At 38.7% G+C, this 25,109-nt stretch overlaps 5 protein-coding genes across 7 annotated transcripts; 3 read left to right on the top strand and 2 right to left on the bottom strand.

Moving 5' to 3' along the window:
- Positions 1-1,964: 1,964 nt before the first annotated feature.
- Positions 1,965-2,965, top strand: LOC130703669 (uncharacterized). Of its 2 annotated transcripts, XM_057525109.1 has the most exons (6): positions 1,965-2,061; positions 2,115-2,186; positions 2,245-2,384; positions 2,455-2,638; positions 2,701-2,794; positions 2,864-2,965. In XM_057525109.1, exons 1-5 carry the CDS (start codon positions 2,034-2,036, stop codon positions 2,763-2,765), a joined length of 489 nt encoding a protein of 162 aa, XP_057381092.1. In that variant the 5' UTR covers positions 1,965-2,033; the 3' UTR covers positions 2,766-2,794; positions 2,864-2,965. The 2 variants fall into 2 exon arrangements, with proteins under 2 accessions (XP_057381092.1, XP_057381091.1); XM_057525108.1 differs by having other exon boundaries at positions 2,701-2,959.
- An 8,615-nt stretch (positions 2,966-11,580) lies between these two features.
- Positions 11,581-13,443, bottom strand: LOC130703661 (protein pelota-like). 2 transcript variants are annotated; one of them, XM_057525097.1, is made up of 8 exons: positions 13,282-13,443; positions 13,130-13,222; positions 12,915-13,062; positions 12,602-12,856; positions 12,275-12,497; positions 12,020-12,212; positions 11,845-11,951; positions 11,581-11,780 (listed from the first exon to the last, which is right to left on the bottom strand). In XM_057525097.1, the coding sequence occupies exons 1-8, from the start codon at positions 13,320-13,322 to the stop codon at positions 11,689-11,691; spliced, it is 1,152 nt and encodes a 383-aa protein (XP_057381080.1). In that variant the 5' UTR covers positions 13,323-13,443; the 3' UTR covers positions 11,581-11,688. The 2 variants fall into 2 exon arrangements, with proteins under 2 accessions (XP_057381080.1, XP_059352470.1); XM_059496487.1 differs by lacking the exon at positions 11,581-11,780 and having other exon boundaries at positions 12,007-12,212.
- Positions 13,444-15,138: 1,695 nt separating this feature from the next.
- Positions 15,139-20,171, top strand: LOC130703654 (neurogenic locus notch homolog protein 1-like). Its single transcript, XM_057525090.2, is given in 11 exon segments — positions 15,139-15,291; positions 16,977-17,048; positions 17,485-17,802; positions 17,869-18,225; positions 18,294-18,488; positions 18,552-18,664; positions 18,729-18,845; positions 18,957-18,990; positions 18,993-19,205; positions 19,274-19,428; positions 19,494-20,171. Coding segments are annotated over 10 exon segments (1,758 nt in total). The 5' UTR covers positions 15,139-15,291; positions 16,977-16,984; the 3' UTR covers positions 19,686-20,171.
- A 10-nt stretch (positions 20,172-20,181) lies between these two features.
- On the bottom strand, positions 20,182-22,121 carry LOC130703660 (endoplasmic reticulum protein SC65-like). The gene is made up of 6 exons (XM_057525096.2): positions 21,600-22,121; positions 21,477-21,529; positions 21,080-21,404; positions 20,877-21,002; positions 20,445-20,778; positions 20,182-20,370 (listed from the first exon to the last, which is right to left on the bottom strand). Exons 1-5 carry the CDS (start codon positions 21,958-21,960, stop codon positions 20,453-20,455), a joined length of 1,191 nt encoding a protein of 396 aa, XP_057381079.1. The 5' UTR covers positions 21,961-22,121; the 3' UTR covers positions 20,182-20,370; positions 20,445-20,452.
- A 275-nt stretch (positions 22,122-22,396) lies between these two features.
- Positions 22,397-23,437, top strand: LOC130703668 (gem-associated protein 2-like). The gene is made up of 5 exons (XM_057525107.1): positions 22,397-22,542; positions 22,611-22,695; positions 22,765-22,920; positions 22,986-23,096; positions 23,155-23,437. Exons 1-5 carry the CDS (start codon positions 22,439-22,441, stop codon positions 23,431-23,433), a joined length of 735 nt encoding a protein of 244 aa, XP_057381090.1. The 5' UTR covers positions 22,397-22,438; the 3' UTR covers positions 23,434-23,437.
- The last annotated feature ends 1,672 nt before the right edge of the window (positions 23,438-25,109 follow it).

Below are 25,109 nucleotides of genomic sequence, written 5' to 3'. Positions count from 1 at the left end.
CTGAAGGCGGTTGTTATTAGTCGTTCACACGTGGACCTTGCAGACGAGGTAGCTATTTCCTCCTTGAGGATTATGGCACTCGAAGATGTCGATGTGTTTCTCAATTTGGATCGTCGTTCAATCCAATGAATCCTTACGTCCTTCCGCCACGTTATGCCATGATGAGAAACCCTTACGACATGATGTACTCTAACAACGTGGTGAGCCCGTGGTCGAAATTTGGCATGTATCCGCCGTGTGGTATGCAGAAAGAATATGGAGGAGATGACTATGATGACATTCCCAGTTTTGATAGCTGAACTAGAAAACTTTAACAGAACCATTCACATGGTTTTGTCTCTTTAATTTCATATAAAAAATTCAACTGCAAATTGTTTTATCCACCAGAAATTACAATAGAAAATTCTTAGTAGTGTAGTCAAATCCATGAATTCGTTAACCAGTAAAATGTGTTTAAAATAAACGTAATTTTCACCTTGAAAGCTTGAATAGGGATGTATTCTACTTTTCTGCTTATGTGGCAACACAGTATTGAATGTCGATCTTCGAATGTTTGACAGTTTCTCAAGTAGATTTACGAATGTGAGGAAGATTGCAGGCAAAATCTGAACGTTTTGTAGTGGTGTTGTTCGTATTTCGAAGTGTTGGTGACGCCTTTCATTTTGATTAGACATTCATGTTAGGGAAACATAGCTCAAGCTGGATATTGCCTAGTGATATTTAGGATGTTACCTTTCAAGTCCTGTTTGATGGCACACGGGTGATGAATTGTTTATAGTATTTGCAGTGTTTTGCAACAAAGATGTAAACTGTAAAATCTGTGCAGACAATGAACAACCAAAAACACACAAAAAAAACAAATAACAAATATATTTTAAAAAAACAAATGACTAAATGGATAGCAGTCATTTCCCAATGCAACAAAATATTCATAGTTTGCAGCAGAAGATTTTATTGTAAATAAATCTTGAAGATGTGCTATTTGTTAATATTCTGCAAGAATAGGATCACCCATTTACTTCTGTCTGGTAATAACCATATCTGTTCCACTAGCCCCTTAATTCTGATGACTACAAAATTAAGGGGGTGGTTTTAAAAAATTTGCTTCGATTATCGTATCGTGTAACTGAGTTTCCATCGTCTGAACGGTATCGTTATTTCGGTTTTTTTTGTTGTTGTGAAGTGGTATACAGGTCGTACCTGAAAACTGAACTTTAAGAACTTTGAAAGGCCATATTATGTTCATTTACTATAGTTTACGTTTGAAACTACGCAGTTCTTTTGTAACTTGTGAAAGAGAACATAGTTCATTTTTTAAATTTTCGAAATTTTAACTTTCAGTACAACTTTCGGTTTGAAAATGCCTAATAACTCACTATCTGTTGGTCTGAATGAAAAAAGAACCACATTTTCGTAATCCTCGTAAAATTTGGGGTCGTATCCATTTGTCAGTAGGAAATACCCGAAAATCGTCAAAAATCGCAAATTTCCCTGAACTGTTCAGGAAAAATCGCGATTTTGGCCAAATTGAACTTTTCGCCAAAAACAGGTCAAAATAGGTCAGACACACCTTAAATTTCACGAGGATCACGAAAATCATATTTGTTTTGTTGTGGACCCAGTATTTCTGGAGATATAGGCTACTTCTGGTCACTTTCGGTATTAATTTTTTTTTCAACTTGCCAAAAAGTAAAAAATGAACATTAATATTCCAAACCGGAAGATGGCGATAGCAATAAAACAGAAAAAAATACCAATATTTTTTATTGTTATTTTGGGTAAAACGGATTGCCATAGAATATTCTGCTGTAGCACCATTGTGCTATTATGGCAATCCGTTTTACATAAAAAAAAAGAAAAATGGCGGAAAAAAAATAAAAAATCGCACTTTTTTCTTTTTTTCCGACACGTAGCTATCTACCGCTCAGACTCATTATTACTGGCGTAGGCAATTTCAGTCCATTGGATGCCATTCGCAGTTAGTTCAGTAGCGTGGATGGAGAATAACGCGTGGCTGGAGGAACAATTGAAAAATGGATAAGATAATACAACAAAAGGATGGTAAGTATAAACATTATTATATTTGTTTTGAATTATTAATTATTGTTTATTAGATCAAATTATGGACCTGCAGGCTCAATTATTGCAACAGCACAAAATATTAGATAACAGCAAAGCTAAGGATGGTAAGGCCTAATACATAATGATTCTATTTATTTGGTTTTATTCATTTGTGTTTTGTAGCTCAAAGTTTGAGTCTACAAGCTCAGCTAGGGGAAAAGAACAAATTGGAACGGAACAGTTTCCAAACAGTGAAGGAGGTTTTTCCAAACTCAAACCTAACTGAACATGAGGATGAATTGGCATTAGGCGAACACAGTCAGGTACCTAAACTTTTCAAATAAGAATTCAAAATAAGTATAGAATTTTAACAAACAATTATTTATTGTTTAGTTATTCAGTCTACCACCTGACAGTGTGTTAAATTTAAATTCTGTTAGTGCTGCACAAAAAGAATCGTTAGGAATAAGCCCATGCAGTGAAGGAAGTGAACAATTGTGGGACCGTATTTGGGCCGAAAATGGGTGTGGTACGGAAACCAAGATATGGCACAAGTTCAACATGAAACATGGATTAGGTACTTTTCGGTTTTATGTCTATTGAAAAAGTATTTTTAATGCTATTATTTTGCATTCACAGAATTTAATGGGGGATCAAATCAAGTCTGGAAGTGTTACAGGATGGAAGAGTCAGCCTACAGATGAAAAAACACTGAGAGTGCATTACCATTAAGGTATGAGGTAAAGTAATAGAGTATGCACATTGTCTAATGAGAAGTACCATCTTGTGTTAATAAATCCAGTACAACAGCAATCCTTTATAGTTCTGTCACAGCTAGAAACCTCAAATAATTCTGCTTCTCTGTCTAAAGAACAACTTGTCCTTTACGTTCAGAGTGTTGGGGAATCTGGATACTTAAATGGCCCTAAAGATGTTTTAATTTTGCTGCCATTGCAGAGATGAACATCATACATGGACTCTTTAGGTATGAAAGGATTTTTCTTCAAATAGTTTTGAATTTATGACGAAGAATTTCTCCTCCTTTTTGCCAACCAGGTCTAATCTACCAAAAAAAAATTTATCCAATAGGAAAGGATTTTCATGTACTGTGAACACAACTATCAACAATGCAACATTGTACAGGTGCTAGTTTATCATTCAAGAGCCTTATACAATGATGTTAATCTGCAATTTGTATGTCTTTCCCCAAGCTTCCACCAGAAGTTGAATCTATGAGTCATGTAAGTTACATGATCAACAGTTGATATGTTTAACGGTGTTGTTTTTCTTTTCTTAATATAGGTTAATAGTAACATTGGATCTGAAAAAATTCTTGGTTGGGGCAAGACACTGAATAAATTGTATTGATTGGATGGATGACATGACATTTCTATACTTCATTCGGATTCCCGAGACGGTATTTTATATTTAAAAAATTGAAGTGCATATCTGGGCTCCCTTCCTTTCCGTAGCCCCGTTTCCCCTTGACTCGTAATAAGCCCGTAGGGGGTCATGCCCCTACTGTACGGTATATATAAAAACAACATATACCGAGGTTTGGAGGGCTCTGGCCGGAAAGGGGACGTGGGGTGCCGCTTAGTCCGATGATGTGTTCACGGAGGGCTCTGTGGCTACCCACAAATCCGAACTAAAGGTTAATCGCTCCTGTAAAAATGTTCCAAATCTTCAGCTCTTCTTCCGGCTTCTCTTAGCCAATCACCGGGTAATCTCCCCGGTGGGTCAACAAGGCAGTGTCTCCCCCTGCCTGGGTTGACGGCAACTTTTGAAAGGGCTATTGTGCCTTTTTAAAGTTGCAAAAATAATTGTAATGTGCAGAGAATTGTCAATAAATTTTTTTTTTATAAAATTTTTTTGCAAAATTTGTTATTTTCATTGTCTGTGTTCACACATTACATTTATCAACTTTTTTTTTTTATTCAGCTTGCGCAATTCAATTTTATTGTTTTTGCCACCGTTGTATCGTTTATCTGTAAGTATTCAATTACTATTTATTACACTTTTTTAATTCATGAACTTAGACAAGGAACAACGTGTAATAACTTGATATTTTCTGAAGTAATTTTGTATTTGTATATTGTTTTACTGGCACGGGAATCGATCCTCAGACATTCAGCGTGCAACGCCGATGCTCTAACATTGAGCCACGAGATATATTTAAATTTTTTATTATCGCATATCATATGTTATCGTCTAGGATGTTTATGCAGTCTTTCACAACTATATGTTTATCTTTGTAATGCTTTTATAATGTCCATAGCTCTGTGGTAGAGCATTCAGCTGCGATAACTGTTACCCTAGGTTCAATCCTTACTAGATGTATAAAAATCTACATCTAAATGGAGAAAATAATATTGCAGTATTGAATTTCAGTTTTATTCAAAGTGTAAATGCAAGTCCGCAAGTGACTAGAAAAAAGCCAACTTGACATCATATGATTCATGGCTCATTGGTAAAGCATCGGCGCGGAATGCCGAACATCTAGGGTTCGATCCCTGGATAATAATTGAATGCTTACAGATAAACTATGCTTACAGGAAACAATGCTTACCATTAAAAGTGGCATAAACAATGAAGGAGTATAGAGAAAGCTAAATAAAAAAAAGATGATAAATGTAATGTGTGAACACAGACAATGAAAATAACAAATTTTGCAAAAAAATTTTATAAAAAAAAATTTATTGACAATTCTCTGCACATTACAATTATTTTTGCAACTTTAAAAAGGCACAATAGCCCTTTCAAAAGTTGCCGTCAACCCAGGCAGGGGGAGACACTGCCTTGTTGACCCACCGGGGAGATTACCCGGTGATTGGCTAAGAGAAGCCGGAAGAAGAGCTGAAGATTTGGAACATTTTTACAGGAGCGATTAACCTTTAGTTCGGATTTGTGGGTAGCCACAGAGCCCTCCGTGAACACATCATCGGACTAAGCGGCACCCCACGTCCCCTTTCCGGCCAGAGCCCTCCAAACCTCGGTATATGTTGTTTTTATATATACCGTACAGTAGGGGCATGACCCCCTACGGGCTTATTACGAGTCAAGGGGAAACGGGGCTACGGAAAGGAAGGGAGCCCAGATATGCACTTCAATTTTTTAAATATAAAATACCGTCTCGGGAATCCGAATGAAGTATAGAAATGTCATGTCATCCATTCAATCATTACAATTTATTCAGTGTCATGCCCCAACCAAGAATTTTTTCAGATCCAATGTTACTATTATCCTACACTGAGAAAAGAAAAACACCATTAAGCATCTCAATTGTTGCTCATGTGACTTACATGACTCATAGATTCAACTTCTAGCAGAAGCTTGTGAAAGGCCATACAAATTGCAGATGAAAATCATTGTATAAGGCTCTTGAATGATAAAATAGCACCCCTAGAATGTTGCATTGTTGATAGTTGTGTTCCCAGTATGCTGAAAATCCTTTCCTATTGGATAAATTTTTTTTTAGATTAGACATGGTTGGCAAAAAGCAGGAGAAATGCTTTGTCATAAATTCAAAAAATTTTCAAGAAAATTCCTTTCATACCTAAAAAGTCCATGTATGATGTTCATCGCTGCAATGCCAACGAAATGAAACATCTTTAGGGCCATTTAAGTACCCAGCTTCACCAACACTCTGAATGTAAAGGACAAGTTTTTTTAGCAAGAGAAGCAGAATTATTTGAGGCTTCTAGCTGTGACAGAACTATAAAGGATTGCTGTACAGGATTCATTCACACAAGATGGTACTTCTCATTAGACAATTTGCATACTCTATTACTTTACCTCATACCTTAATGGTAATGCACTTTCAGTGTTTTTCAACTGTAGGCTCACTCTTCCATCCTGTAACACTTCCAGACTTGACTTGATCCCCCACTAAAATTCTGTGAATGCAAAATAGTAGCATTAAAAATACTTTTTCGATAGACAAAAAACCGAAAAGTACCTAATTCCTGTTTTATGTTGAACTCGTGCTATTTCTGGGTTTCCGTACCACACCCATTTTCAGCCCAAATACAGTCCCACAATTGTTCACTTCCTTTGCTGCCTGGACTTATTACTAATAATTCTTTTAGTGCAGCACTAACAGAATTTAACTTTAACACACTGTCAGGTGGTAGACTGAATAACTAAACAATAAATAATTGTTTGTTAAAATTCTATACTTATTTTCAATTCTGATTTGAAAAGTTTAGGTACCTGACTGTGTTCGCCTAATGCCAATTCATCCTCATGTTCAGTTAGGGATGAGTTTGGAAAAACCCTTCACTGTTTGGAAACTGTTTCGTTCCAATTTGTTCTTTTCCCCTAGCTGAGCTTGTAGACTCAAACTTTGAGCTACAAAATACAAATGAATAAAAGCAAATAAATAGAATCATTACGTATTAGGCCTTACCATCCTTAGCTTTGCTGTTATCTAATATTTTGTGTTGTTACAATAATTGGGCTTGCAGCTTCATAATTTGATCTAATAAACAATAATTAATAATTGAAAACCAATATAATAATGTTTATACTTACCATCCTTTTGTTGTATTATCTTATCCATTTTTCAATTGTTCCTCCAGCCACGCGTTATTCTCCATCCACGCTACTGAACTAACTGCGAATGGCATCCAATGGACTGAAATTGCCTACGCCAGTAATAACGAGTCTGAGCGGTAGATGGCTACGTGTCGGAAAAAAAGAAAAAAGTGCAATTTTTTTTTTCCGACATTTTTTTTTTTATGTAAAACGGATTGCCACATGCCATATAAAGCAGAAAAAAGGTCAATATTTTTTATTTTTATTTTGGGTAAAACGGATTGTCATACATCTAGGGGGAAAGTTATGAACTGTTTGTCTATCCCATGGCAAAGTGATAGTCACTTGTTTTATTTCAATGGTGTCGGAGAGGGAGAGAAGGTGTGATGGATGTGACCGTCGTTACTGAAATTTCTCTTTCGATTTCCTGCATTTCAGGTTGGTTTTAAAAATAGATTTTCCCGTTTTCGCCTCTTGAGAAATTTATACTTTTAAACAAATCTATACAAGTTTGGAGGCATTATAGCTCAAGTTTATATAACAGAAGTATTATACCACATTTATAAAATTCTTTAAAAGTGAACCTTGACTCGAGTGTTCTTGATTACCAAGCAGGTATTACACATTTCACAGCCTAATGCGACCAACTAAGGTACACAAGGTTTTCTTTTAAGAAAGCTGTCATTGTTCGTAATATTTGTCACAATCTAATTGTCATGATTCATTTCACCTTTATCATTAGTAGTATTAGTTAATTGTCAAGATTCATTCGCATTTATTGTTAGCAATATTGGTTTTGTAAGTATACTTGCAGGTCTCTGAGATGTACCTAATGTGCTGTGCTGGCTGTGGGATCCTTCTGTGACGGGAAGGAGTATTACCTGCGTAGTGGTTTCAGTGCAAAATATAACATATCTGGTAATATACTTGTTTGATGAATTATCACATCTTTTAAACAAACCGTGAGGGAATTAGAATTGAAATTAGTTCATATTTAAAATAATAATACCATGGGAAGTGTTCTAGTGCTGACGAAGAATGATTTCTTTTCCTTTTTTCTTTGCACAGTAATTGTTTGGCAGTTGTAAGAAAAGAGAAAGAAAGAGAACTTCATAAATTTTCATTGCAAATACTCGTAAGTGTTTTTTTTTTCACAGTAAAAAGTAAAATTAAAGTTTGTCTAATAACGTAAAGATGTGGTTTGTAACATTACTCCACGTTTCTGTTATGACAACGTAAGTTATAAAATGTTAAATAAAATGCACAAACAAGTGAATTATAAATAGTTTTTTATTGTCCCTCCTCCACCCAACAATTCCACCACTATTTTTATATACAACGATGCATATTTATATACAAACAAATACATAAATACATATATACACAAAATACACATACAATTAGTTAACCCATTGGCTGCCAAGCCCTGCAACCCGTAGGTTGCTTAAACTACAGTAGCTACGTCACACGTCTGAAGGATCGCTGACCAAGGGGGGCTTGTCCTAAGACAAGCCCGGGGTGGCACGCTGATAGAAACCATTACGGGAATGCACACCCCTGGTTTCTATCAGTATACCGACAAGGAGAAGTCCCTAACGGTGCATTGCCTACGGGGCCCGAAGGCCAATCTTGGGCAGTTGCGACTGCTCCACCCCAAGGCAAATACGGCCAAGAGGCAGAGCAGCGCGGCCCGTCCCTACAAGCTAAAAAAAAAAATGGGACCAAACGGGGTGGCAGCCAATGGGTTAACTATACAATACAACATACAACAAAACGAAATAGGACAATACCCGAGAAGTTCCGTCGCGAAGTCACCCGCGATAGCCATGTGTTTTTCCCCGACCTGGTTGTTCCATCGTTGTAGGCCACAGGCAAAAAAACGGCGACAGCGGTGAAAGCGAAGACGGCGATGAAGTGAAGGCGAAGACGGCGATGAAGTGAAGGCGAAGACGGCGATGACGTGAAGGCGAAAACTGCGATGGGACAAAGGCGGCGATGAGACGATGGCGGTGTAGATTGCGAAGAGGTGAAGGCGGCGATAAGGCGACGGCGGGGAAGACGGCGAAAGTGGCAAAGACAGTGGTGAGGCGAAGGCGGCGGTGAGGCGAAGGCAGCGGTGAGGTGAAGGCGGCGGTGAGGTGAAGGCGGCGGTGAGGTGAAGACGGCGATGAGTCGAAGGCGAAAACGGCAAAGACGACGATGAGGAGAAGGCGAAGCTTAGCGAAAAGCAGGACTTGGTTTCCTGTTTTTCCTGCATAACAGATGTAAATAAATTAGACCAAAAAACAACATAACATTGATACATAAGAGAATAAAGTACGACTACGGTTCCGCGAAATATTAAAAAGACACAAGTTTGAAAACTAGTCAGGGTGTTTTCCCAAGAATTATTGGATTATTTTCTAATCCAAGGACCAATAATGATGGAACTGACGTAATATAAAGGATGCTATGTTTTAGAAATAGCCTTTGGTTCTAGAAGAATCTTATGCAAAACAACCTTTGCCTTTAATTCCCTTTCAACATGTTTTTTATCACACGCAATTGTGTCATACAGTTTTCCTAGATAACAGAAGATTCAGGGTAACCAAATTACGGGAATGCCTAGTACACACAAAGGTATGAACTGGAATAAAAGGTGCAAATGAAAAAGTACACCATTTAATGCTCTAGTTATAGATGAATAATAACAGATATGTTGAATAGCAATAGGTCCTTTAGTGGGCATAAACTAGAAAAGGTTCAGACAATACTTTTGCGTCAACTCGTGATTCACTGTGGGAGATTCCTTGCAAAGTAATACTTTGGCATTACATTTCCCAATAACGTTTGTTCTATACTCTGCGGAACAACTGCGAGATAATTAACTAAAGAAAAGCAGAAGATTTTATTTACCAAAGCACAATCTGAGCATTGATTGTTTGCCTTCTGTTCAGTTTATGATCACTTGGCATCAACAGGCATCCACCTTATAGGTCCAACAATAAGGCAAAAAAACAATGCCAGGGTAAGAATCACGGTTATATGTTATTTACTTGCTTTTGTTGATGCACAAAACAAAAATTAATTCAAAAACTCCTTAATGATCATGAAGTAATAACGGATCACAAAGATAAAAGTGTACGGAACATCGTACCTTCTAAAATTACTGCTAACAGCTGGCATATCAATTTTGCCATGGCGTTGAATAGCAGTTCACAAATCCTCCCCTAGATGTCTATAAAATTTTTAAAAATATCTTTTAGGCTTAGCAATAGCCAGTGCGCTATAGCACATTGGTGCTACAGCAGAATATTCTATGGCAATCCGTTTTACCCAAAATAACAATAAAAAATATTGGTATTTTTTTCTGTTTTACTGCTATCGCCATCTTCCGGTTTGGAATATTAATGTTCATTTTTTACTTTTTGCCAAGTTGAAAAAAAAATTAATACCGAAAGTGACCAGAAGTAGCCTATATCTCCAGAAATACTGGGTCCACAACAAAACAAATATGATTTTCGTGATCCTCGTGAAATTTAAGGTGTGTCTGACCTATTTTGACCTGTTTTTGGCGAAAAGTCCAATTTGGCCAAAATCGCGATTTTTCCTGAACTATAGTTCAGGGAAATTTGCGATTTTTGACGATTTTCGGGTATTTCCTACTGACACATGGATACGACCCCAAATTTCACGAGGATTACGAAAATGTGGTTCTTTTTTCATTCAGACCAACAGATAGTGAGTTATTAGGCATTTTCAAACCGGAAGTTGTACTGAAAGTTAAAACTTCGAAAATTAAAAAAATGAACATATGTTCTCTTTCACAAGTTACAAAAGACCTGCGTAGTTTCAAATGTAAACTATAGTAAATGAACATAATATGGCCTTTCAAAGTTCTTAAAGTTCAGTTTTCAGGTACGAGCTGTATACCACTTCACAACAACAAAAAAAACCGAAATAACGATACCGTTCAGACGATGGAAACTCAGATACACGTTGTCAACATAAAAACAAACTAAACAATGAGAATCACATGACAACAGAAAATAACAATAGTTCCATTTCACACGCTAGAGGCTGATGAATCTGCAGCGCTAGATGGCGCTGTGCGCTGTGGAGATACTGTTTGGCCAGGTTTTAAAATAAGCCCGACAAAATAAGCATCGCACTAGCGCTGTAGCGTCCTGGCGCGCTAGCATTACGTCAAATACTCTATGTATTTAAAAAAACAATTAATTTCATAAAAAAAAATAGCAATTTATTCGGAATCAGCATTCAATTTTGAGTATACCCTGTGATATTCAACCAATTCCGATGAGTGTCAGTTTTTTCAGAAAAAAAATTTAAGCCCGACCGAGAAAAGTCGGGCTTATTTAGTCGGGCTTAAATTTTTTTTCGGTCAGTGTATGTAGAAAATTAACTAAAAACGTGACCGGTAGATGGCGATAGCAGTAAAACAGAAAAAAGGCTAATATTTTTTATTTTTATTTTGGGTAAAACGGATTGCCATACAATTGCCTTTCCACCTATCACGTGTACAGAAACCACTTCTTTCTTTCCCACAATTATTGTTTTTGTCGGAGCAAGCATATGGCAATCCGTTTTACCCCCCCCCCCACAAAAAAAATATCGGCTGTTTTACTGCTAAACACTACTTGCGCTAAACAATCGCTCTCTGTGGGTCTCGCCCATTTGAAAAAACATCTCTTGATTTAAGAGAAGGGGAAGAAACCTGGTGCGGGAGGCCTGACTAATAAGCCCGCATGCTCTGTCGAAAGATACCGGTTCTTAACAATGTCAAACTGTATGTATTACCTTTACACATTATTTGCATCACCTAAAACTATGTACTCTGTGCGTACCTTTAACATACATTACAAGTTAGGGATAGAAGATAATAGGATAGCCTTTACCGTACCTTCAAGTTTAACTTAAGTACGTCGTTAGGAGGCAAATCTTTAAAGATAAAAAGATTTCATTCTCGGCTATTGAATCGACTGATTAGCAGTGACTTCCTTATTTTATTTACACCTCCAACTTAAGTTCAGCAGGAAATATTTTTGAACTGGACTTGAAAAAGGCAAGGAATTCCTCGTTTTAGTTTCTTTGTTATGAGTCTTCATCACTGTCTAACGGTTCTTCTTCCAGCTCGGGCATTGGAAACCTGAGTACCGCAGCCACACCGGTTAGCTGCGTCAACTCTGTTCGAGGGGTAAATAATGTAAAATTTCCCCTTCCTTGATATAGTCATAAATTCAAACTTACGTTCACCCGATACATGAAGAGAGGAGAAAATGCGCGTGGTGCCTCCATTGTCTCGAACACTTTCAACCAGCTTAACGTACGTCTTACGTTCTTCTACACTTTGAGACCTGGTGCATGAATGCCATATAAATAAATTACATGGACAAAAGATGGTGGTTTTACCTTTACTTAGTACCTAAAGAGATTATCAGACACCAAAAGGGTATCAATTGCTTGGCCTTCGTTAGCCTTCAAGACGTGCTTGAGACCATAAAAGGCGCGGCTTGGCTCTGTTTGTAAAACTGCATAAAAATTCTCCAATGCTTTGACTTCGGCCATCGCTTTCGTATCGGCCATACGCGATGTTACAGCAGGATCAGCTAAAACTTCTAGTAAATCAGGCAACAGTTAAGCTCAACTATCCGCGTATCATTTCTTTTTTCAAACTAACCTTTTAAAGAGTGTTTAAATCCTGACGAAGCGTGAATAAGAAGAAATTTTGATTTGTTGTCGATAAGCATACGGTTGTCGTTTTTAGAAGCCCATTGCATCATATATTCAAAGAAATGATCTTTTACGAATCCTGGAGATGCAAGCAAAATGCATCGCGTAACTTCGAAGTTTACATGCCGGAGAATAGCTTGCAAGACGGTGTCATAAAATTTTTGTAAGCCCTGAATAAACGTAAAAAACGTAAATTTAAAATAAACATTTTACCTCATCATATAGCAAGTATAATGTTAACGCACATAATGTTACAACAACCTAGTATACTAACCTTTTCATGTTGTGATGTATTCCCTTTTCTCTTGCGGGGAATGGTTACATCAATTTTAGCTCTCACCAGGGTCATTGCTCCTGTAACAAGACAGACATTGGCCAAACCTTCTTGCATTATAACTGCAGCAACATCTGCATTCTGGCTTGGATCACATGCCATGTCAATGCGTTCAAGAGCCACAACATCCCAACAGGCTTTGGTTAATGAGAATTTTCTGTTAGGCTCAATGTCAACAGTGTGATATGCACCCATCTGGCATTTGAAAAAGTAATGATGGAACACAACAAAAAGTAAAGACATTCTGTGACACCTTGACATATTGATTTTCCTCTACATTTCTTCCTTTTAACCGCAATACACAAGCCTGAGTATCAAAATCAATGGTTTCAACTTCAATTGTAAGCATGGTCCGGACTCTGCTACTAGATGAGCCTGTTGCCGATTCAGTTTGAACTTTTCTAAAAAATACAACACAAATCTCATTACTCAATCTACTTCAGATTTGCACTTGTTCGAGAGGGATACCTGATTGTTGAAGCTCTAACAGTGTCTCCGTGAGATATAAGGTTGTATGCATGCCACATATCCTCAGGATTCTCGGGGATGAGAGCGACTCGTCTAGAACATTAACTAAGATTACCAACTGCCACATAACTGATTTTGGAAGATGCACTGACCCTGTGCCGTCTCTTTCTATATATCTGCTCACAAGTTTCATCTTAAATAAGTTAAATGTAACGTAATTGATGAAGATGGAAGTAATAGAAAGTCAACAATCATGTTTATGAGCACGTAAAAGAAACGTCATCTGTTGGCGAAAAGTTGCACCTTCAGAAGAAATGTTATCTGCTTGCAATCAGAGATGGCGAAACAAAGTAAAAAAAAAAAAACTAAGTATATATTCCGTAATTTCTTCCGGTGAATGAGTAGTTTTCCTGCAAAGAAAGGGTAAAAATTAGCAGCAAACCGATTTATTTTCACTGGTCATGCAATTCAAAGAAATAATAGAAAATTAGCTTGATCTCTTAAAAAGTGTCATCCTTGTCTCTAATCTTAGTAGCCCAAGGCCGAATGAGACTCACGAAACAAGAATTTTGGTTCATTTCGAAATGGCCGCTTTGAAGGCTGCGACCATTTTTATCAGCTGCCCGGCCTTAATCAAACGCAGACATTTTGAGGGAAACTTCAATTGAAGGCATGGGCGTCTATCGAGTTTTTTTTGCACGTAAAACGATTCCAGCAACACGCCTATTTTGTTATTGTTTTCATATTGCGATGAAATTTTCACAAATGTTTACGCGAATTTGTTTCACCCGAGTATAAGATTGAAAAATGGCGAAAGCAATCATTGCTTTGTAGTTCATTGAATCTGACTTGGCAAACAGCCACGAAACATCGTTGATGAATAGTGGCAGGGGTAAATTGAGCAATGAACACTTGTTGGCTAAGCAAAGCGTTTGCCAACAAATTTCAACCCGTCACTTGCTTTTCAGGTCACACAGAAAACCCCGTCTATTCCCGACTTGTTTTTATAGACCTTCCGCATTAGTAAGCTTTTGGTTGCGTAAAGGGTGTGAACCCTTGCAACCATATGACGTATTGCGTTCGTGCTTTCCAACGAAAACCCACACAGGACCTTATTTGCTGCTGACCATTTCCCATAAACTCCAAACAAAAACGATGACGCACATAACACAAATGTGTCTGCGCTGTTACTTTTGTCATTACCTCAATTTTTTGCTAAAAAAAAAGAGAGAAAAAATACCAATAAATGCGTTTTGTCTAAACCCAAGTTTTCCTTTCACCTTGCATAGTGAGGCGGACATGAAGTGCCTTTATGGGCGTCGCTCACTCGCTTGATTCCATGACGTGTTCGTAATTTCACTTTTCAAAAAAAATAAAAAAAAAAAAGCAACAAAAATCTTATCCCGTTTTGGCAAGCAAGGTTTTCCTTTTTATCCATCAAACAGTCGTTAAATCGACTTTATCAGCCGTAATAAGACACAAATGTGTTTAACTTCATCCCTGATATCATACAGGGACCGTTTCAGATGTCTCCAGCTGCTGGTCACCTTGTTCTTCATTGACTTCCTATCATACTTGCAGCATCACGTCACCATGAATAACAAATCATTTCGTTCAAGAAAACGCCCAGTGTAAAATTCGTACCTGACGAAATCGTTTCCTTTCCCTTAAAGAAAAGCAAATTAAAAAGCGGTTGGAGCTAACGAATACAAGCCATGCAACGATTGTGTACGTAAATGACTACCAAGGTCGCTTCCTCACTGAAACCAGCAAACCAGAGAAACGGCCAACACACACGTGTAACATCCAACAGCAACAGCTCACACCATAAGAGCAAGGGAGGGATCGACTAAATGCCTCCTCCGTGTGGCCAGCAGGAGGACAATAGCTGACGTCACAAACTTGATTTTTTCTTTCCCTCTCTGGTTTCTCCAGAATAAAAAAACAGTGACAGAGACTGTCGACCAAGCCAGCCAAGCTCTTAACCCGCTGCAACACGTGATCCTGGAGGAGATAAAAAGAGAAGCTGAGCGCCCGTCCACCTTCAGTTAGTTGCTGGCTGAAGGTCCGCACGCACAGGTGTACCATTCTTCCTTCCCTCTCGACGCAACTCGGCAACGAAAAGGCACTTCCTACCTCTCCACCGCACAAACAACACACAGGTACAAACCAAAGTGTTTCCAACTGGATAAACACTCATTTCGCAATTATTTCTAATGTGATTTCTGTGTTCGTCGACGGCGTAAAAGGAAACCAATTACGTTAGAAAGGATTTAAGAAAGTTTAAGATGAATAAGAAATACGTGACGTAACCTGCGGGCCAGCGGTTAGCTCATCCATAATTCAATTTTCACTTTCATCGTGTATCCTATTTTTCTTTTTCATCTGAAGGGAACAGCAACAGACGTTTGCCTGGAGCTAAAATAGAACCATAAAAAAATATTCCGTTTATCATAAGTAAATTTAAATTAAATTGTGTGTTTCTTAACTGATGGGAAGGTTACCAATAAAGGGGGAGAAAAAGTTAGTCACCGGCAGATGGTTTCTCTCTGATGGCAGCTCTTTCAAGGTTGTCTGGGGCGGTTTAAATGCTGATGGACGGTGACTTTTGTTCAGAAAGATCTTTGTTTTCATCAGTTCTTTACTATCCAGTTTTCTTCCTCTGCTAAATTACACTGGAGAAGAGTTTCTTGATCCCTAATAACAATAAAAGAAAACGTTGAAAAAGAAAAGCAGCGTGATTAGCATCGACCTTGGCTGAACGAAAATGTCGTTCGGGAACACATTTAACCAGAAGAGCTTTTTTTCTAAATCCCTTCACAAAAGAACAACTATTTCTTGTTAATCTAAAGATATGTTGTAAAAGAAAGAAAAAGGTATTTGCCAAAAATTGGAAAGTTGGTAAAGATCCAAATGAAAAATGTGGGGGGCAAAAAAATCACTGGCGTCGTTCGTGAAACTCTGGTTGGATCAAATAGGATGGGCTTGTTTATCATGGGTCTCTTATTTTGTTTCTTTTTTTCTTCCTCTCTCAATCGTGCATGTGTTGTTAGCTTATGCTTGTCGAGGCTAGAAGGGTGTGGGTCAGCAGCAGCAGCAACTATCTCTCTGGCGTTTTTTTAAGCTTCTTCCTTAGATGGTAAGTTTCTGAAATCACCACCACTACCCGCCTAAAGAGCAAAAGAAGAAGGTCACTCAATGTTGGGACCCGCCCATAATCAAACGATAACACGACAGAACTGAATCACTCAAGAGTACCCAATCTGGGGATGTAACTAACAAAGAAAGATGTCATCTTCTTGTTTTCTTCGCCTTGCTCATTAGAATGCGAGAGTTTGGTTGGCAGGGCTGGTCTTGTTTGAGCTCGAATCCATTTGGTGATTCGTGCAATTGGCAAACGAGAGAGAAAACTACTTCCATAAATGGAGAAGAGGGGATTTACGTGCGATGCCGAATAACGTCAGAAAATCCGGGGGATGGTGGTAGGAAGCCGGTCGTCAAGGTTGGCCAGCCGGCAAACAAAAATAAAGAACTCTTGCAAGCCCATTATGGAATTGCATGAATTGGCAAGACAGATAACATCTCCCTTCCACATCACTCGACCTCGACAGGCAGACACATGCAAAACTCTAAGAAAAAAAAAAGAAAAACATTTGATAACCCATGAAAGGCATAGCCCTCAACTGGTTTTCCAATTGGTTCACTGTCTCATTCAAGTGTTTCTATTCCTATGAATTAAAATAGGTTATATGGATGCGTGTGATTAAATTAGACACGCTAGGTTATTGTGTATACACGAAATATATGTACATTGTTTGATTTTTACCTTTACATGTCGGTTTTTTAGATCTTGAAATGGTCGGGATGCTGGCCTTGTCTTTGCTGATTGCCCAGGCTGCCGCCATGGGAGGCTTTTCGGGTAAAAATATTATCAAAAATAATAATGCATTTGAACGTTTTGTGGGTCAGTGGATTTTGAAGTCAATATTTGCATGGTAATCTGTGAGAAGAAATATTGTTGAACTTTTAATAGCATAAAACCAGTCAGTTTGCAAATTTTAATGTACCTGAAGGCTGTATAACGGCCCTTTTTCTCATTCTATCGCCTGTGCGGAATGAGGAAATATTAGTAAAGTAGGTGAACTTGCTTCTTCTTCTTCTTTGCCAGATTTTGGGAAAACCACCACTTATCAAAAACCAATCATTTTTGTACACTGATGGCCTGTTTTTCTTTTGCTTTGTACTGTAATAATGGAAGCACACATGACCCTGTGGCACCAATACCTTGTCATATGCAAAGCAAAAGATTTGACATTGTTTTGTTTTTCCATTTTCTTCCCCATTTGTATCTGCAGGTAATGATCCGTGCAGTCCTTACCCGTGTGGCCCCAATACGGATTGTATGGTGAGCCCGCTTGGTGTGGCTGTCTGTCGTTGCAAGTCGGGTTTCTTTCCCAAGCCGGACACCATCACCGGTTGCGGACCACAGTGCGATGATGATGACGATTGTTCCAATACGCAAAACTGCGCCAGGGGACGATGTGTCAACATTTGCGAAGATGGCATTTGCGGAACTAACGCTGTTTGCGAGCCCCGCAACCGTCGTGCCATCTGTCGTTGTCCTTCAGGTTATTCTGGCGATCCCTTTACTCGCTGCACTGCAGGTCATACTGGTAAGTTCTAATTCTTCCTATCGTGGTATAAAAATTAAATTATTCATTATCATTTTTCTTGCATAGATCAACGTATTTTGACCGGTTCCAGCAGCAGTCACAGCAGCTTCAACAGCAACCCATTTACTGGCAACCGACAGACGATCATCACTGGATCCGATAGCTTTGGTGGATCCTTTAGCAGCGCCCCTGTTTCGAGTTCTTCGTCCTTCGGCACTTCTTTCGGCTCTTCTGGTTCCTCATTTAGCCCAGCTGCATCTTCTTTCACTAGCAGCAGCTCAAGCTTTGGTGATGACCCTTGCGCAAACTTCAACTGCGGATCAAACGCTAACTGCCTACTTCGAAGCTTCCGGGCTGTTTGCGCTTGCCGTGCTGGTTATGAGGGTGACCCTTACACTGGATGTCGTCGCTCAGAGTGTGTCGGTAAGTTTCGGGATCCCTCACAAAATGGCAATGAAAATGTTTTAATTTCCAATAATTTGCTGGAAAAGAAAACGCTGAATGCCCGACCGACAAGGTGTGCCACAACTTCCGTTGCATCAATCCTTGCTCGACGTCTTGCGGTGTTGACGCTGAATGTACCGTTCGCAATCACGTCACCGTCTGCCAATGCCCAAGGGGATTCACCGGCGATCCGTTCGTCTCCTGTACTCCGTCTTCCAGCTCCAACATTGCCGGCCGTCAAAGTCAAATTGGAAAATACTATTGAAAGAAACGATATTTTAATGATGATTTTCTAAATTTTTAAGCTGGTGGAGATTATTGTACCCCCACACCTTGCGGAGCCAACTCCAAGTGTCGCGTCGAGAACAACCGTGCTGTCTGCTCTTGCCAGGATGGATTTATGGGCAATCCCATTGAGGTTCTTATTACATAAAATGATAAAAAGTGAATTGATTAATAACAAAAGAAAAATTAACTTACAGGGCTGTCGTCGTGAATGCGAAACTGATTCCCAATGTGATGCCAACCGGGCTTGCCTAGGCTTCCGTTGCACAGATCCATGTGGAAGTTGCGGAACTTACGCCGACTGCAACGTTCGGGTATGAATTTTTGGAAAACCCTCAAAAAATTTTCCGGTTTTGTTCTTCCCCCTAAAACGATTATGTAAAAAATGATTACGTCATCTTGTTTTTTTCTGGAACGCTCTTTAGAACCATCGCGCAATCTGCAGTTGCCCGGCCAACTTTTGGGTGATCCGTACAGCAGCTGCTTCCCCGAGTGCACGCAACACGAGGATTGCCGTAGCAACCAGGCTTGCTTCAATCTCAAGTGCGTCGACCCTTGCACAGGAGCTTGCGGCATTGGCGCCGAGTGTCGTGTCGAGAGCCACAAGGCCATTTGCTCTTGCCCCAAGGGCCACACTGGACATCCATTCACTGCTTGCCGACCATTCGACAAGAGTAAGAATGTCGTAAGCAATCTTGAGGATCTCTTCTAAACCATATCTCTTTTTCTCTGATCAAAACAGGTGATCTTTGCAACCCGAATCCTTGCGGAACCGACGCCGATTGTAAACCGGGCACGGATCGTCAAGGAAACGACAGACCCGTCTGCTTCTGCCGCGCTGGATATCTCGGCGATCCTCTCGTCGGATGCCGAAAGGGCCAGTGTATCGACCATGCGGTAAGTTTAAGCAAAGTCCGATAACAACAACAAGCACTGACAGCATGTTCTCCTTATTTACATAGGATTGCTCCGGCCAACAAGCCTGTTACGGATACCAATGTGTCGACCCATGCACCAGTACCTCTTCGTCGAGGTCCTCCGTTTGCGGAATTGGGGCACGTTGTGACGCACGTAACCATGGGGCAGTTTGTTCTTGCCCCATTGGCCAGGATGGCGATCCCTTGGTTGAATGCCGCGCTTCTTTCAGGGGTTAAAACAATCCGTTATTGCAATTCTAGTAAAGAAAACAAAACAAATTTTCCTCTTCTTCTCTTCCTGTCACCACATACCCGGAATTCAAAAGAAAATTTTTTTAAAAAGTGGGAAACGACAAAAAACGAAAAATAAAGCAAACTCAGCAAACGCCTTGACGATGTTTCATCTCTTACGCTGTAAAAAAAAGGAATCGCTTTATTACTTGTGTCCAATTTTTATACCTTATGGCCAACCAGGGGGTGGGGCATCGCATCTCTTTTAGGACAGAACAACAGAAACTAATTCTGTTTTTTTTTTTTCTTATATTATTTTTTTAAAATTTGACTTTTCTGTGTTTGTCTGATATTTTTGGCTTTGTACCTAATTTAACGTGTCTCATCAACTGCTTATTTCCTGCAAATGGCATGATATTATCTTTAATATTATACCTGAATGATTAACTCTGGCCTTAAAATACAACGAGAAAAATCGTTTTCTAAAAAAGACTACTTTGCATACTTATCATTTTTGTAGCTGTATTTGTAGCTGAAAGTTCTAATAGATGGTCGCTCTGGAGAAAGGCAGCTTTAAAGAACGAATTCTTTGGCACTTATAGTTCTGGAACTGGAAAATTAAAAGGCACCACATGAATGGAAGTCATTGGTCAAGTGGGTAAGACATAGCTATGGGGATGTACACCTATAACTGTGTTTAAGAGATTCTTGTAGAGAAAACATTATGAGAGTATTAAAAAATTGGGAACATTAGTCATGAGAAACCTGATGAGTTACGTGCTGCCGGGGATTTCGTTTTGGGTAATCGAGTCCGTGGGCACGGTTGCTAGATCCGTATCAAATGAGGCAAAATCGGGACCAGTGGGCTCTAAGATCTCACCCTCGTCGAACTGGAAGCTATCTTCTATAAATTGGAGTAGCGCTTTCTCTCCTAATTCACGTTCGTGATAATGAAGTGCTTCGGCTCTCGCAACGAACATGCTCTCATTTACGTTGCCCAGCGTCATGTAAAAGTTTTTGTTATCAATCATGGTCTCATCATTAGGGAAAAATAAAAGATAAGAGGCCGCAGCCTGGCAAGCTTTTTCGATATTCCCCACTGTAAAAATTGAAAACAAACATTAAACCATCATGTTTGATCATCTTACAAAACTGAAATGAAACATTAAAGATAATTATCATAAAGAAATAGCTTACGTTTAAAATATGCAAACTGCAAGTAATGATAATGACTCGGTAGGAGGTCGTCATGTATCTCGCCATTCAAGTTTTGTAGTTTTTTGGCACACCTTCGCTTGCAGCGTAACGTGAAAGTATAATGATCTAAGCAAATAATGTCGTTACCCTATTGGTAAACCTGCTAAACTAGATTATTTAGAATGTGAATGCTGTGTACATACTTGAGATGCTAGAAATGAAATCTGGAAACCAGCCCTGGTCAAAGGGGCCCTCACAATGGGCTCTACATTCTTCCTCAGCTTGTAAATATTCTACTAGTGAAAGCTCCATGTAGTTTGTGGTTCTGTCATAGTCCTTCTTCTTGTAGGCTTCACTGCCCCTAAGGTACATGTCGACATATGGTTTGGCTTCAAGGTTGATGATGTAGTTAGGATCCACCTTCAGTTCATTAATGAAAAATCGAAGGTTTTCTTTCATCACCGAATGATTAGTGTTCATGGTTAAGAAAGTATAGGCACACGAAGCTGCTTTGTTGTTATCATTTGTCTGAAAATAAATTGATAAAGCACAAACATTTTAAGCACTCTGTAAAAAAGTATGTGTTGAACAAATACTGACTTTAAAGTAACAAAGTTGAAGATAATCATAAGGTTTCAATGTTTCAAAATCAGCTGTTGGAAAAGATATATATATATTAATTCAATGTATAACTTAATATTAACAATGATGTAAGAATTCAACCTTCAATTTGACGATCAACAAGTTCTGCTCGATTTTTCAAGATTTGTTTTTTGCATTTCAGTAAGCAAAGTGTCTTTTTTATCATCTTTTCCCAGAGTTTCATGTCTTCTAGATGTGGAGAAACTAAAGGTTTTTCAAAGGAAGCTTTTATGCATTCCATTCGGCAGCCCACAACAGCATCCCTGTAAAAGTGGTAATCTTCGATGGCTTCGTTCATGCGCGAAACGCACTCATCCCATTGCTCATTTAAATATGCTTCTACCGCCTGGCTGTAAAGAATATCATACGTATTGGCGGGATCCGCTTTTGTAGCGGAACAAAAGTAAACGAGCAAGGACAGAAAACAAACTTTAAATAACATTCTAACAATGTATAAAGTTGACAAAAAAAAATTTTGAGTATACAACAAGGAGGGTTGGGTTATCTACCCAACTGCTGGCAGTTAATAGTCAAGATGCCCTCTAGAAGAAGATCGTGCATGCGTGAGAAAACATCTGTTAAAGCTCTCTCGAGGGAAAATTATGCTTAAACAAACTCTCGTGTTTCATGTTTTGACTCTGGCGCTGCATTGTCAAATATAACCATAAACTCAAAGAAACGCTAATAGAGATTTAAAGTAAAGTATTTGTGCTTCTCATTAAATGTTAGTCATTATTGAAACACCAGAATAATAGAGTTTCACGAAATATTAAAATTTGATCATATTGCGTATTTAAATAGGTAAAAGTTGAAATGATGGCTCTTCGATTTCTTTTTGTCGCGAACCCGTAGTGCATTCTAGCGTAGCAGACGACTACAAACTTCAAAACAAATAACCGAGAAACTACACTCAAACTAGTATGGATGAGTTTCTCCATAAAGCACTCCATGTCGAGGAAACTGATGAGGATATTGATTTTGAGTCAGCACCCAGTACGGGTCAAGAATACTTGAGACGTGTTATGTAAGTTATCAAAACTATTAGTTTATTAAATCGTATCTGCGTGTTTTGATCTGGCTCTCTTTGAATAGAGTTGAATCGCGGAAATGTGATGCTGTCGTCGTTGCCGATATGACAGGCAAAAAGCTCAAAGCGCAAACCGTCTTGTACACTACTGTAGACTAAATTATTCAAAGTAAAAAAAAAAAAAGTTATTACCTTATGATATCATCTTGTAACATATAGGACTCTGGCTGTCCAGCTGCACCACCTGGTTTCCTTCCTTCAGATGAATGGCAAAAGTTACAAGTTTCCCAGTTTTCTTCTCTAAGAAACCAAATGACCCAATATTTAGCTAAACAGAAACAACAAGGAATCAAAATTAAACCATCCATAGCCTTAGTATAAAATTGAAATGTTTTGATACATCTGTTTTTGTGATTCACAATTCTAATTGCTTATTTCAGCCTGACGGAGACAAAGAAAAGGAATGGTCGATATTGTGCTTTGGAAATCCAGACGATAAAGAATGTTCAGGAACACCACCTATGCTTCCCATAATTTTGTCATTGAATCAGGTAATCTTAATTGCTATTTTTTCTTGACAATTCACATAGTAATGATTTTGTAATGCAGTTTATGGTTGAAACTCTGCTCGAGTACAATGTCAGCTGGCTGGAGGAAACAAGTTTTTCGCAACAGAGGGGTCAGTGGCTCTATGCTTTGCTGGCAAAGTTGGAGAAACCTTTGAAGCCCGAAATGTGTAGTCTCATCAGAACGCTGGCGCGCTTGTGTAGCACATTTCGGGCCAATTTAACATCTGCCGAGGATCCACTTTTACCCCAACTGAATCTTTTCATATGCCTAGTCGGTCGTTATTTTGATCAAACCGATTTAGCTGACCCGATTAAATAAGAAAGGAAGAAAGCTGATTTCTGGTAACACATTTCCCGCATTGTATTTTTATTTATCTTTTTTTTTTCTTTTTTTTTTTCTTTTTTACTCGCCATTTTGTAAGAAATAAAAAAAAAGTAATGACTCATGATAATATAGTAAAAGATCGTGGGTGAAAGAACATGCACGTGGCTGATGGTACATTTAACACTTTTGTTTTATTCGGGAGGGAGAGGAGGGTGGAGCTGAGTTGCTTTTGTTTTCTTCTTCTTTCTCCGCAATACAGGCAGGTGATGAAAGGGGTGGTGAAAAGAAGATTGTAGCGATAGAGCTGGAGGAAAGGGTAGACAAGAGATTTAGTACTGGCAACTTTTTTCTTTATCTCCCTCAAGTTCCCGTAAATTCAACAGTATATAGAGACACGTTAGAAAATTTGAACTTTCCATCGATTGAATGAACCAAGAGAGGAAGAAGATAAATTGAGGGGAGGCAAACGCCAATCAATTCCTTATTGATATTGTGTTTTGTTTTGTTTTTTTTTGCTGTTTTATCCATCGACAACCAAAATCTTCTCCGTTTGTTTTCTTCGAACGAGACGGGACTCCTTTCGTAGTTGAATATGTTTTTACGTGGCGAATTGAACCGCTGAAAACGACATCGGGGGGAGGGAACAGCGCAGGAGAGAGAACACACAAATAAAAATGGGTGTGACAAAAAAATATGGCGAGTGAAAAGGGAAGAGAGATATGGCCAAATACTTTTTCCGAGAGTGGGGAGGATTGATTTTTAGGAGGGAAGGGGTGACACAGAGACAAGAGGTAGCAGCAGCAGCATTTTGGGCGGGGCGAGGTGTTGGTGAATCAATAATAAAAAAAACAAAAACAAATGTTTTCATGTCTTTCACGTGAACGACACAACACTATATGTACGATGCTGTGACACAAACACACCAACCCACACACACACACATATACAAATATATTTTATTGTGTTTTAAAAGGGAAACAAAAATGGGGATTTATTTAGGTTATTATTTATTTATTATTATTATTTTTTTTTTTTTTTTTTTTGCTTTTTAATCGTTATTGCTTATTTGACAGCCTGACGTATATGTTGTGTGTGTGTGTGTGTGTGTGGGTATCAAAACGTCCCTTCTCTGTATGTATTATAGCGCACTTCGAGTTGTATCCTTCAATCGGAGGAGGAGCAGGCCATTCGTCTGACTTCCGTGGAAGACCGTGAAACAAACTGCTCTCCCTTTTGTTTGTTTTCTTTTACTCAAAATGTCACAATGGCGGTTGAGGAAGGGGGGGGGGGGCACGTCAAAACAGAAAAGACAAGTATATATGTATATAGTGTTATATAGTAGTGCACATAAAGTACTGAATAATAGAAGAAGTAAGAAGAACGATGAAATAGACAACCAAAAAAACAGAAATGCCAAGATACACAAAATTATTTGTGACGAAGAAGAAAATTAAAACTAAAAATAAATTTAAATGAAGAAAAGAAGCAGCAATAATAAAGGAAAAGTGGTAGATTCAAGTGGTGTCTGTGTGGTGTAGCAGAGAAAACGATAGGATTTGTTTTCAACTGAGACGGGGAGGGAGGGCGCGTCGTAACAACCACGAGAATAAAAACAAAAGGTTTCCAGAGGAACGGCCGCATAGCGCACATTCAGATAATAAATCAAATCA

Source organism: Daphnia carinata, chromosome 8, assembly GCF_022539665.2.
Source record: "Daphnia carinata strain CSIRO-1 chromosome 8, CSIRO_AGI_Dcar_HiC_V3, whole genome shotgun sequence".
NCBI classification, from domain to species: Eukaryota; Metazoa; Arthropoda; class Branchiopoda; order Diplostraca; family Daphniidae; genus Daphnia; species Daphnia carinata.
The sequence above is the reverse complement of the archived record's forward strand: the minus strand, read 5'-3'. Positions and strand labels throughout refer to the sequence as shown.

Bases quoted from the DNA above. Each gene is read 5' to 3' on its own strand.
- LOC130703668 (XM_057525107.1), top strand. From the start codon at position 22,439: ATGGATGAGTTTCTCCATAAAGCACTCCATGTCGAGGAAACTGATGAG. The intron at 22,543-22,610 runs GTAAGTTATCAA...CTCTTTGAATAG, and splicing joins GAATACTTGAGACGTGTTAT to AGTTGAATCGCGGAAATGTG. The intron at 23,097-23,154 runs GTAATCTTAATT...TTTGTAATGCAG, and splicing joins TAATTTTGTCATTGAATCAG to TTTATGGTTGAAACTCTGCT.
- LOC130703660 (XM_057525096.2), bottom strand. From the start codon at position 21,960: ATGTTATTTAAAGTTTGTTTTCTGTCCTTGCTCGTTTACTTTTGTTCC. The intron at 21,405-21,476 runs GTCAGTATTTGT...ATTTATTTTCAG, and splicing joins TTCAACTTTGTTACTTTAAA to ACAAATGATAACAACAAAGC. The intron at 21,003-21,079 runs GTATGTACACAG...TTATTTGCTTAG, and splicing joins TTTCATTTCTAGCATCTCAA to ATCATTATACTTTCACGTTA.
- LOC130703669 (XM_057525109.1), top strand. From the start codon at position 2,034: ATGGATAAGATAATACAACAAAAGGATG. The intron at 2,062-2,114 runs GTAAGTATAAAC...ATTGTTTATTAG, and splicing joins GATAATACAACAAAAGGATG to ATCAAATTATGGACCTGCAG. The intron at 2,385-2,454 runs GTACCTAAACTT...TTTATTGTTTAG, and splicing joins CATTAGGCGAACACAGTCAG to TTATTCAGTCTACCACCTGA.
- LOC130703661 (XM_057525097.1), bottom strand. From the start codon at position 13,322: ATGAAACTTGTGAGCAGATATATAGAAAGAGACGGCACAGG. The intron at 12,498-12,601 runs GTTAGTATACTA...ACGTTTATTCAG, and splicing joins ATACATCACAACATGAAAAG to GGCTTACAAAAATTTTATGA. The intron at 11,781-11,844 runs GTAAGTTTGAAT...CCCCTCGAACAG, and splicing joins TCTTCATGTATCGGGTGAAC to AGTTGACGCAGCTAACCGGT.